Source organism: Cydia strobilella, chromosome Z (assembly GCF_947568885.1).
Source record: "Cydia strobilella chromosome Z, ilCydStro3.1, whole genome shotgun sequence".
Taxonomy (NCBI): Eukaryota; Metazoa; Arthropoda; class Insecta; order Lepidoptera; family Tortricidae; genus Cydia; species Cydia strobilella.
In genome coordinates this window covers 11,603,857-11,616,613 of record NC_086068.1, presented here as the reverse complement: position 1 = coordinate 11,616,613, position 12,757 = coordinate 11,603,857, and the positions used below count along the sequence as shown (strand labels likewise).

Here is a 12,757-nt window from a genome sequence, read left to right as displayed (position 1 = left end):
CCGTAGCTTCGGCTTGCAGCGACCAGCCTCAACCGCTCGCTTCGCTCGTTCCCGCGGTCCGGCACAGCGGGCGAGGGCTGCTCTCCCTCCGCGCCTCCGATTTCGTAATTGCTCTCTAGGGGTAGGATAGACAAGACCACGGGATAGTGAGGTGCTGACCTTAAGATTTTGGTGATTTTGGATAGTTAGGATGGTGGTGTGGTATAAAAGTTAATATAAATTCATAAAACAGCAAACCATGGTCACCCTCAGACAACCATCATGTTTACATTGACTTGACTATTGAGCGCACGAACAATTTGTCTTCAGCAATTGGGAAACGTGAAATGACATGAAATGACGACGCCTTATGTAAAATGCCGAAACATACAATTTGCCTGCGACATACATATCAAACCTATAGAAAAATATTTACAAGTGCAAAAATATCTGCCCCACACTGTATAAATACATAGTACAGTCACTTTACGATTCGTTAACATACTATGAATCTTTAGGTTCTGTATATTTGGTGTAGGTATTATTGATATTAAAGTTATACACATATAATCGGCTTATTATAATATGCTAATTAACCAGCCATCTTATTAGGCCGGTCGGGACAAGTGCGCTCATGGGATAACTGCGTCTATTCGTCAATTACTGGTATGGTGTAGTTAAGTTAGAACCCTTTCTCCGTGACCGTACTTTCCATCCATAGACAGGCATCCACGAATTGAACGAAACTTGTAGAATAGCCGTACTTAGTTATCCCATGAACGCACTTGTCCTGGGGAACCTTATTTAGGATTAAAACAGCCTTTCACTATTAAATATGTCATGGCATATGATGATCTATTAATAAAAAATATTACAAAATTAAATATTTTTGTTTCAATTATACTTAGTCTTACTTACATAGGCAGTGTATTTTTAACCGACTTCAAAAAAGGAGAAGGTTATCAATTCGACCGTATGTTTTTTTTTTTTTTGTATGTATGTTAACTCAGAGCTCCGTCATTTCTGAACCGAGTTGGTCCTGTTTTTGTCTAAACTCAGTTCTGATGATAGGATCCTTGAGGAATCTAGGGAACTCCTCAAATCTTATAGGCATATATAGTATATATATGTAGCAATTTTAATATTTTCATCAACAAACCAAGCCTTTTCATCCAAAACAGAGCCATTTGATTAAGTTGAACTGCTGATGATGACCAGAACGGGACTCTTTAACAACGCATATTTCACTTTTGGCGATTTGTCCTCTTCGTTATGTTTAAGTAAGTTCTGAAGGAACATTTGTATTAAGATCTAGTTCTGATGATGGGTTCAACTCCTCGTTGAATCTTGATACGTACCCGAAGCGTAAAAATGTTTAGACACATGACACTTTGGCCAGACAGGAACGAGCCTTACAGAATGATGCATCACTCATGAATAGGAAAATCTTACTTAATTACCTACTAAAATGGAAATATAAAATTAATCTTTAAAAAAAAAGAAAAACTGACTTCAAAAAGGATAAAATAAACTATTATCCCGTTTTATATGCCCTAGCAAGCACCTGAAACGTTTGAAGTCGGTGCCAAGCCAAATTTTAAAAGCGTCAAATCGAATGCCATCCCTGGTGTAGTTTGATAAGAAAGACCAGTATATATTAATAACCAGTATTGTAAACTATTTGGCTTGGCACCGACTTCAAACGTTTCAGTTGCTAGGGCATATAAAACGGGATAATATTTTATTTTATCCTTTTTGAAGTCGGTTTTACTTATTTTTTAAAGATTTATTGTATGTTATAAGTGTCGTCCATTAAATCAAGTCATTTTTTTTGCCAGTCTTGGAACCATTAGTAATATTTTCAGGACCACAGCCACGCTTGCCCTATTTTACCAGTCCAAGAGTATTGGAAGTATTTGTCACTCTTATAACATTTAAACTTCTATAGGCTTGTTTCTTTCTTATTTGTTAGAAGTGGCCAATAACTATAGCAATCACCCTACATATGTCCCATATGTGAGTCATTTGAGTCAGTACAAGAAAGCGCCAAATTTAAAAATGTAGGCGCGAAGGGTTATCGTCCCATAGAAAATTTGGGGCATTTTCTATGAAACGGGACCTAATTGTCGTTGGCGCTTACGCCGCGTCGCTTACAGCGTCGCGCGGCATTGTATTTATATCGGAGCGTCGTTTATAATGGCGTAAGCGCTATCGACAATAGGGTCCCTTTTTATAGAAAATACCACATTTTAATTTTGCGCCTATTTCTACTGACAAAGTTGTTTATTATAAAAAAAAGTGCATTTTTCGTTATTTACTCACTGTCCAAATAAACGTCTTTTAAAGTAGTCGGGCCAAGCCACCGAGACGGATAGCAGCTTTTTAGTCTGATAAAGCTGAAAAAACCGGCGAAGTGCGAGTCGGACTCGCGCACGAAGGGTTCCGTACCATTTCGAAAAAACGGCAAAAAAATCATGCACGTTGTATACATATAAACCCCCACTTAAATATTTATTTTATTGTTTTTAGTATTTGTTGTTATAGCGGCATCAGAAATACATCATCTGTGAGATATACTCATGAACCGTGATAGCTAGACAGTTGAAATTTTCACAGATGATGTATTTCTGATGCCGCTATAACAAGCCCTATGCGGGGCTCCTATTTCTCGGCGGTTTGCCCATCGGGCATCTAAAGCAGCCTAACGAACCTAACCTACCTACCTATTGATTTAGTGTGACGTTATTCATCATTAAAAGATTCTGTTCAATTTCTTAATCGAATCGTTGCTAATCGGATGAGATAAGAAACTGCATTAGTCCTAATCCAACTCGTTACCAATCTGACGTAGTACTGTCATGTCACGGGACCCCTTTATTCGAATCTGTCCTACTCAGAAATTGGTTTAAAGAGAAAGTGACTTCCATATCATAAGTCGTATGTCGAAACTGCTTTATTCAGAAACATACCTATAGCAAATCAGACCTCAACAGAGTCGTACTTACTTAGATTCTGGCCTAAAACCCAACTGCATTAATACGAATCTGTCCTAGCCCACCTACAGGGTCCAGTTCTTACCCTTTGGGTACGGAAAAAGTGTACTATTTGACTTTATCTATTTCACTTTCGCTAACATGGCTAGAAAACCCTTAAATACCCCACATGTAGTTTTTATTTTTCGTCAACTGAAAAGGTAAGTGATTAGATAGTAACAAAATGCCAAGAAAACGGTAATATAGCGAATTTATTCACGTATGAGACACGTTAACAGTTAAATAAAGAAACATGTACAATTTGAAAAGATCGAACGCTCTATAAATACACAACAACAATAACCAAGTAGACATACTCTCATATCAAATTTGATTTAATATAAACTTACAAACGAAAAGTTATTATAGATTTTAACTTATCAAACGGATAATGCAAACTGCAAGCATACGACATCTACAAGTATTACTAATATATTATATCGTATGCATATAGGTAATGTATAAATGAGTACTTATAGCACACAAAACGACCGCCCAGCTGCAGTCATAGACGCGACAACGTATAAAAACGAATATTAATGCAACTTACAATAGATGTGACAGATAAAGAGTTACTTTGTTTTGTCTGTCATAATCTCACTTTACTACAATGTCCTTCATGTTAAAAAGAATCTCAAACCGAGTTTTGGTAGTTTTTTGCAAAAACAAATACCGACTAAATTCGTACATTGTTGCCAACCATTTTAAAACGTTTCTTCATTGTGTTCTGTCTCATTCGGTAGTTACTTGAATGCTTAGGGACTTGAGCGCAGACGGGCAAACGTCGTTCTGTGACCCAACCTACGTTAGATTTACTGAGTGGCGTTAACGATGTCAACGAACTCGGGCTTGAGACTTGCGCCGCCGACGAGGAAGCCGTCGATGTCCGCGCAGGACGCCAGCTCCTTGGCGTTGGACGCCGTCACAGAGCCGCCGTACTGGATGCGCACGGCGCCCGCCACCTCCGCCGACACGTTCGCGGACAGCCAGTTGCGGAGGGACACGTGTACGTCTTGCGCCTATAAATAGGTGAAATTACAGATTATTTTCATAATTTGCACTTTGGAATAATAAAATTGTGATCTGATCTGTAAGTAGGCTAAGAGGACACTTATGTCGCGAGTTTCGTAAGAGAAAAACACTGGCACAATGATTGTTATTTTTAAGAATAAAATAAATGAAATGAAAACTGTCGAAAAAAACACCGTACAGCTTACAACTTCGCCGTACAACTTCGGCAATCAATCGTTATTAAGGGGCCCACTGACTATCAGTCCGCCGGACGATATCGGCCTGTCAGTTAGAACAAAAATTTGACAATTCCGAACAACTGACAAGCCGATATCGTCCGGCGGACTGATAGTCAGTGGGTCCCTTTACACGCATTTTTTTAAAGCTGTATCCAATGTGCCATTTAGGCATTAAGTCCGCCATTTGTACATAATTTTTATGTTTTGTGCAATAAAGCTTAAATAAATAAATAATGTAAAGAACCGGTTTCGTTATAAATTAATGAATTTACATATTATACAAGATAGGGACGACCATGTAGGTTTTTTAAACTATTAACAGTAAGACTGACCATACAAAGCTGGAATTTGTCGTAGCAAAAAGGTTTACGAATAATCAGTTGACAGTGGTGGACGATGGTACGTAAACTATGTAAATACAAAACTTAGTCTTAAAGTTTTTATTCTAGAGAACTGAGAACTAAGGAAAAACAGTAACAGGGGTTAGGTTGCACAATCTGCTCATAATAAATGTTATAATGAAGTCTACCTCGGCCTAAAGAATGACGTACCTACGTATCTTACTTTACGGTAATTAATATTTATGATAGTCATGTTGCATTCGTTACTAAGTGCCAAGTAAATACGTAAGTAGATGTAAAAACCGGCCAAGTGCGAGTCGGACTCGCGCACGAAGGGTTCATTCCGTACCATTACGCAAACAACAGCAAAAAAATTACGTTTGTTGTATGGGAGCCCCACTTAAATATTTACTTTATTCCGTTTTTAGTACTTATTTGTGAGAAAATTTCAACTGTCTAGTACTACCACGGTTCATGGTATACATCCTGGCCCCTATTTCACCACGGTGACAGGTGCGAGAATTGTCGAAATCAATATTACTGACGTCACAGGCCTCCATAGGCTACGTTAACCGCTTACCATCGGACGGGCGGTGTGCTTGTATGCGAACAACATTAAATTTTTTTTTAAACTCCATTATATCGCCAATGCTACTGCTACTACCACCTCCCTTACTTCCAGGCTAACGTATTTACCTGCTGAGGCGAGGCGGTCTTGCCGGTGCCGATGGCCCATACGGGCTCGTAAGCCAGCACCACGCGGTCCCAGTTGCTGCCGATGGCCGGGATCAGCGCCTTCGTCTGCCGGAACACCACCTCCTCGGTCTTGCCCGCCTCACGCTCTTCCAGGGTCTCGCCGATGCACGCAATCACTTTCAGACCGGACTCCAATGCGTGGGCAACCTAAAAGGCAGATTTCCGAGTGTTACTTGCCGCACGTTTTAATATAAGTATCTATCCTCATCAGGTCCAACTTTTTTTTGTATAAAAACAACTTTCCCGTTTCCTGTAATATTTAGGTGGATAACTGACAATTCAAGTCAGAGAGTTTCCGATCCGAACATTGTGTTTGCCATCGATATATGTAAGCTCTCGGATTAACCTTTCGGTACCGTCATCAAAGTTATGAGCTTAACATCTCTCCATACAAATATGTAGGTACCTACCTACCTACATACGTAGGTGTGCTAAGCTAATGGTTTTGATGACTGTACCTAAAATACCTACTCAATAATCTTCTCTGGTACTTTAGTACTGATTGATTACAAATATGAGATTACTTTGAAAATCTAGAGCGGGCCAATAACGCGCGCTGTAATAAAGCTTTCAGGAAGTAACTATGATAAGATAAGCACCACCATAAAGGATGACTTACGTTAGACCGGGCCGTGACCGGCGCTTACTTTTCTATGACATGACAGGTGATCACGTAATGATTTCCATAGAAAACGAAGCGCCGGAAGCTCCGGCCCGGTCACGGCCCGGCCTAACGTGAGTCATCCTTAATATTAAATATATTAATGACGGGTCACTCACGTGTTTTAAGTCGAAAACGCTCGACATGTGTGTGTCCTGATGACGCTCCTCGGTACGGAGTGAAACATGTCGAGCGTTTTCGACTTAAAACACGTGAGTGACCCGTCATTAATATATTTAATATGTCTATGTCTCACGGAAGTTTTGTTATTAAAATCATCCTTAATACTCCACTCTTGTACAATGTACACGCTTGTACAATGGGCTGTGCTCTGAAGAATTGTTTGACATGATGCCAACGGCCGCTTTCTATCACCGCACCGCTCGCCATCGGCAGGGTGTTCATTCTCACACCCTAGCACCTAATTGGTCGCGTACTGTGCGGTTTAAGAGGAATTTCCTCCCGCGTACGCTTCGGCTGTGGAATGAGCTCCCTGCCGAGGTTTTCTCGAGGGGCTACAGTATGGGGTTCTTCAAAAAAGGAGTGTACAGGTTTTTAAAGGGTCGGCAACGCGCGTGTAATATCTCCGGTGTTGCAGGCGTCCATAGGCTACGGTAACTGATTACCATCAGGTGGGCCGTATGCTTGATTGCCACCGACGTGGTATAAAAAAAACTAAGTTTTTGAACACAAATTCATGAATCTGGAACAAGGCCCATTGAACATCAAATGGAAGTCGCATGCACTTACCTTCTCAGCGACTAACTCGTCCTTTTCGCCAAAGATTGATCTCCTTTCCGAGTGGCCGAGGATCACCCACTCGCAGCCGACATCTTTGATCATTGCTGGCGATATTTCACCTAAGCAAATAGAAACACATTCTAATTTAAAATCTGGGTGATCAATGTAGTCGTAGGTCGTTGTTGGTATTTATACGTTTTTATGAAGTTGCAATAATCATCATTGATTCACGGTTTTGATGGCTTAATAGACCGATGCGAGACCAACACGGTCTACTGCAAGCCTGGACACATTACCTGCTAGTTAATCCTACTATAATAAGCGAGCAAAAATATATGACTCGCTCTTATGGCTATAGAAATAAGATCGTGTCAGATATTTTTTGTGCTTACGTTGCAGATGACTGGTGTGATGGGTGAGATTATTTACGCTCATGGACAAAGACAGTTTGACGGCATAATACTTGTACTTAATACTTTTAGGGCGTCCGCTAGCTGGCGCGGTTGCACGGAACGGGTGAGCGGGTTAACGAAAAATAGTATGAGCAACGCTTAATGGCGCGGACGCGTGCGACGGATTTTACCTACAATGGCACCCGCGCGCGTGCGCCCTCTCCGTGCACCCGCGCCAGCCAGCGGACGCCCAGGGCTCAAAGTAAAGATTATAATTATAAAATGATAATCAGAATCAGATCAGGACCCAAAGGAGGATTTAAAGAAGAGCCCCTAAATTTATAGGGGGCCCGGCCCGGGGGACTCATAACTTTATCTTGATATACATCAGTTAAGCTACTAGGCCAAGTTTGGTCTCGTTTTCGTATAAATCGGGGATGCCGAATTCATTTATGGTATCATATTGACACCATTCCGAAGTAAAAACATATAAAATATAACAAGAAAACCGGCCAAGTGCGAGTCAGACTCGCGCACCGAGGGTTCCGTACTTTTTAGTATTTGTTGTTATAGCGGCAACAGAAATACATCATCTGTGAAAATTTCAATTGTCTAGTTATCACGGTTCATGAGATACAGCCTGGTGACAGACAGACGGACAGTGGAGTCTTAGTAATAGGGTCCCGTTTTTACCCTTTGGGTACGGAACCCTAAAAACACGGTTAACGCTTAAATCCCTGGACTGATTTAGTTAAAATTTGGTATAGAGATATGTAGTTTTGAGTCCCGGGGAGCGACATCTTACGATAGTTTTTATCCCAGAAATCAACCCTTAAGAGAGTGAAAAGGGGGGTGGAAGTTTGTATGGGGAATCAAGAGCCGCTGAACAGATTCAGATAAAATACCTTTGATTTTGTTGATAATGATACCAAACTTAGTACCTAAACTTAAACAGTAATTATCCTTAGACGTCGCCGAAGCTGAAAACAACTTTATCTATATACCTAAGTGTTTTAAATGAGATTAAAAATAGTTATTTCAACATAGCTTTCAGACCAAACATGATGATAACTGAAATGAATGATGTAATATATATAAATAATTATATAGGTATATAAGGTGACATTGTGCTTGTGGGTGAAAACAAACTCGAGGTGCAGAGCAGACTTGATAAATAGCAGCAAAAATTGGAGAATGTTGGCCTGAAGATGAGCAGATCTAAAACACAACACAGGTTCTGCGATTTTTGCGGTCTCTCCAGTTTTGCTGCCATAGAACTCGACGGCGTTACATTGCCGGTCTGCTCCGACGTCAAGTACTTCGGTTCGCTCGTTCAGTGCGATGGCGAAATGAAATGGCGACACGGGAACCATTTGTGCCGCCCGAATGCCTCTTCGGTTGAAGGGTAAAATTTATAAAACAATCATAAGACCTATCGTCATGTATGGATCAAATGTTGGGCCCTAAAGGTGACGGATGACAAGAGATTGCATATAGCGGAGATGAGAATGCTAAGATGGATGTGTGGCGTGACGAGAATGGATAGGATAAGGAATGAGTATATAAGAGGAAGCCTGAAAGTTGCACCCATAACCGAAAAAGTAAGGGCAAATCGCCTAGCGTGGTATGTGCGGGCATGTGATGCGGAGGGATGAAAGTCATGTGACGAGAAAAGTATTACGAATGAATGTGGAGGGAAGTACGAGGAGAGGAAAACCGAGGAAAAGGCATGGACTGCGTGAGAGATAATATGAAACGAACGCGAGTGAATGATGAAATGATGAGATGACGGGCGACAGAGAGGTATGGAAGAAAAAGAAAGTATAATATTTATTACCCCATAGGGTCATGTCATTTATCCTAGACTTATATAATAGCCTAGGTTTATCCAGTCAAACTTTATTTTAAATAACCTCATAAGTCCCTGTGTACTTGTACAAGTACAAATTAAATTCGAGTTTTGTACTCATATAGAAATAAAAGAAAGTTCCAAATTCAAAAGCGCAAAAATTGCCCTGGGTCTTACGAGGTTTTCCCCGCATTAACTTACTAAAAATCATCAAGTCAAATAGATTTTATCTAATAATGTATAAAATAAGATGTTATTGTTTAATTTAAAATTAGATATTATCATTAGTCATAATTCTGAAACCGTTAACTTTTCAGGATTTTCCTCGGGTTATCCTATAGATAGGTTAGGTAAGGTTTGTTTTATGCCATGGCTCCTTCAAAACGGTAAGACAGGTGACGCCGGAGTGGCTTCTAGTGGGTATACCTCCTCTTCTCCTCTCTTTAGGAGAGGATGGCTGCAGGAGGGAGTCCCACATATCCCCCAATGGCTCCTCAGGCCGGGGGAATGCGTAACGCATTTTACCACTCCGTCAAAAAAAAAAGGTTTGTTTTATGGCAATCCTGAAAAGTTACGCGTTTCTGAGAAAAACCAAATTATGACTAAAGATAATATGACAATCATTACATTATGACTTTCAATAATTATGTCAAACAATAGAGACCCGTTTTTGTTGTGTAGGCTGCACCCATCACTATGCATTTAAGGGTTAACCCTTTGACTGCCGAAGACGTTAACTTCTTGCATTCCGCCAAGGATCGATTCACGATGACGCGCCACTAGAGATGGGTAGGGATGAGTAAATACTCAGTATTTACTCAGTATTTACTCGGTATTTACTCACTACCCATCTCTACGCGCCACACACGATAGGCTTTACTAGCGTTCAAAGGGATAAAGAATACATTATTAGAGGTCTTACATTGACATAGTTAGTATAAGTACTGACCAGTAAATGCTCCTTTAGCGGTCTTCCAGCAGTTTTGGGCAGCTGGACTGATGGTGTCAGGAATGATGCTTTTCACATAAGCAAGGTAGATGGCAGGCACACCAATAACAACCTAGATGAACCAGAGACTGTAATAGGACATGGGACAATTCTGGCCCAGACATTTGGCTCGCGGGAATATTACAAGCTAGTAAAATTAAGGATTATTGATATTTATGCAGAGGAAACTAAAGACTTTGATCCTACAAACATGATCAAAGAAACAAATCCCAAATACAAGTTTCAATCGCAGCAAAACAAAGCAGCGCAACAATATCTATGTGAAATAAAATTATGAAAACGGATTACATTGCGTATTAGTTTTGACAACCGGTCTGGCCTAGTGGGTAGTGACCCTGCCTGTGCAGCCATGGTCCTGGGTTCAAATCCCGGTAAGGGCATTTATTTGTGTGAGAAGCACAGATATTTGTTCTTGAGTCATGGGTGTTTTCTATGTATTTAAGAATTTATATATTATATATATCGTTGTCTGAGTAACACCTCCTTGGGCTTACCGTGGGACTTAGTCAAACTGTGTAAGAATGTCCTATAATATTTATTTATTTATTAGTCAGCCGTTGACGACGAATGTTCGTTTTCATAGTTTTATTCAATGAGTAACTATCGCGGTAACCGAAGACAATATTAATATCTATGTGGTCACCTAATATAGTGCTACAACTCACCTCAACATTGGGGTCCAGAGGACCTTTCTTCAGGTTGTTGACTATCTCGTTGATCTGGTTCTTGTCGCCATTCATCTTCCAGTTTCCGCCGACAACGAATTTGCGACCCATGATGCTGATTATCTAAAAACAGAACCAAACTGAACTTGCGTTGCTTGACAATGAATTTTTTTTTTTCAAATGCAAAACAGGATATTCGACCCACCTAACCGATACTCTAATTAAGGTTATCATTAAACATTTCAAAATATATATCCAATTAGTTTCATTGGACTCCGGCTGAAATATACGGCGGAGGGTGAAGTGGTGAAACCCAACCGCCGGGTTTTGTAATTTTATCTTACGATAAACAATTAATTGTGATATCGTTATGCAGCTATCAATATACAAATATCTTTATAATTAATATGTAAAAAGAATACTTACGAATTATCTACTCAAGTAATAATTCGCTAATTCCGGATTCCGGTTCGACCGCAAGTGTTTTAGTGTTGCACAAAAGTTAAAGATGACCTTTAACTTAGTTTTCTATTACAAAAGTTTTAATCAATGTCAAAAACAAAATCATACTATAACGTGATTGGACAAAGTAAAGTTATTTGTTTCACTTTATCAATTTCAGACCAATCATATCAAATGTCAATTACAGATTAACAACGAGAACATACTGGGAGTAAATGACAGTTTTGACCTTTATGACATTGGAAAAGATACGAATACGTTACTTATTACGCAAAATCTTGTTTCCACCACTAGTAAACTATTTACATGGCTATTGTCCTGCCAAATGTCTTGTATGCCTCAGAAGCGTGGCGTGGTGCCTGTATCGTAAGCATATTCGCTCATTGGACATCTTCCATCTGAGATGCCTCCGCGAAATTATGGGCGTCCATTGGTCCCACCGTGTTAGGAACACGGAGATCCTTAGGCGTGCCGATATCGCTGGAATGGAGGCCTACCTGATGAGACGACAGCTGCGATGGTGCGGTCACGTCTCCCGCATGTCCCAGAATCGAGTCGCGAAACGCATCTTCTACTGCGAACTGCAAGATGGAAAGCGCAAGCAAGGCGGCCAGTTCTTGCGGTTCAAAGATGTGTTGAAGCGGCATATGAAGAGCGCTCATATAGAGCCAACGACATGGGAGAGCCTAGCCAGTGACCGTCCACGTTGGAGGCATATTGTGCAGACGCAGGTGCGTCAGTTTGAAGCTAGGCGGCGCACAGAACTCGACGCTAAGCGCGACGACCTAAAGGCCAGACCACCTGTGGCCATACGTTACAATTATGTCGGAGGGGTGCTGACCTGCAGCGAGTGTGGTCGAACATTCGCTGCAAAACTGCCTATGTCAGTCATCTGAGAGCGCACCAGCGACGCTCTCAGTGGTAAAACGCAGTCGCTATGGCCGAAATCGCCTAGGAGATGATGATGAAACTATTTTATTTATTTATTTAAAGAACTACATAATTATAGTTGGTCAAGCATATCTTGACCGTAGAAAAAGGCGCGAAATGAGGGCTATCGTTTTTTTGCTCACCAGTTGGCGCCTCTGTTGATGGTGGTCCAAAAGACAAAAGAACAGCTGTCAGTCATTGAAGTGACAAGTGACATTTGACATTTCGAACTGTGGAAAAGACCACCATCTACACTAGCGCCCCTAGCGGCGAATTCATACGCGTTAGCCCTCATTGAAATTTTCTATGGGACGATAACCCTTCGCGCCTACATTTTTCTACTGAACTATTATATTTTCCCAATGAGTAGTATTTTTCACGTATTAGCTCATACTAAAAGCACGAATTAATACCAACTTCATAATACAACATTATTTACAAGTGTGGCAAATAGGGTCATTGCACTAGTTTTCGTTCATGCTCTAGTTTTCGTCCACTTGACGGATGTACCGACTAGTCGGGACAGCCACATTTATAGTCGGCGATTAGTCGGCAAAAAAGCCGATTATTCGGCCTATTATAAAGGGCCCTCCACACTCATGCGCGAATCACGGCGCGAAGCCGCGAACGCGAGTCTGGAGCGCCGTGATTCGCGCATGAGTGTGGAGAGTCCTTAAGGCCGCCAAGAGC

The 12,757-nt window shown here is 40.9% G+C and overlaps 1 protein-coding gene across 2 annotated transcripts in view; it reads right to left on the bottom strand.

Annotated features, from left to right (window-relative positions):
• Nucleotides 1–3,205: 3,205 nt before the first annotated feature.
• Nucleotides 3,206–12,757, bottom strand: part of LOC134754416 (triosephosphate isomerase) — a 279,469-nt gene continuing 269,917 nt past the window's right edge. The window contains exons 1-6 of one of the 2 annotated variants that reach the window (XM_063690736.1): nucleotides 11,102–11,215; nucleotides 10,676–10,798; nucleotides 9,951–10,062; nucleotides 6,770–6,879; nucleotides 5,299–5,505; nucleotides 3,206–4,030 (exon numbers count right to left, since the gene is read on the bottom strand). In XM_063690736.1, the coding sequence (XP_063546806.1) occupies nucleotides 3,824–4,030; nucleotides 5,299–5,505; nucleotides 6,770–6,879; nucleotides 9,951–10,062; nucleotides 10,676–10,786 (747 nt within the window). In that variant the 5' untranslated portion in view covers nucleotides 10,787–10,798; nucleotides 11,102–11,215 and the 3' untranslated portion in view covers nucleotides 3,206–3,823. Of the gene's footprint in view, nucleotides 4,031–5,298; nucleotides 5,506–6,769; nucleotides 6,880–9,950; nucleotides 10,063–10,675; nucleotides 10,799–11,101; nucleotides 11,216–12,757 lie in introns of those variants that run through there. The other variant, XM_063690737.1, reaches the window with a different exon arrangement.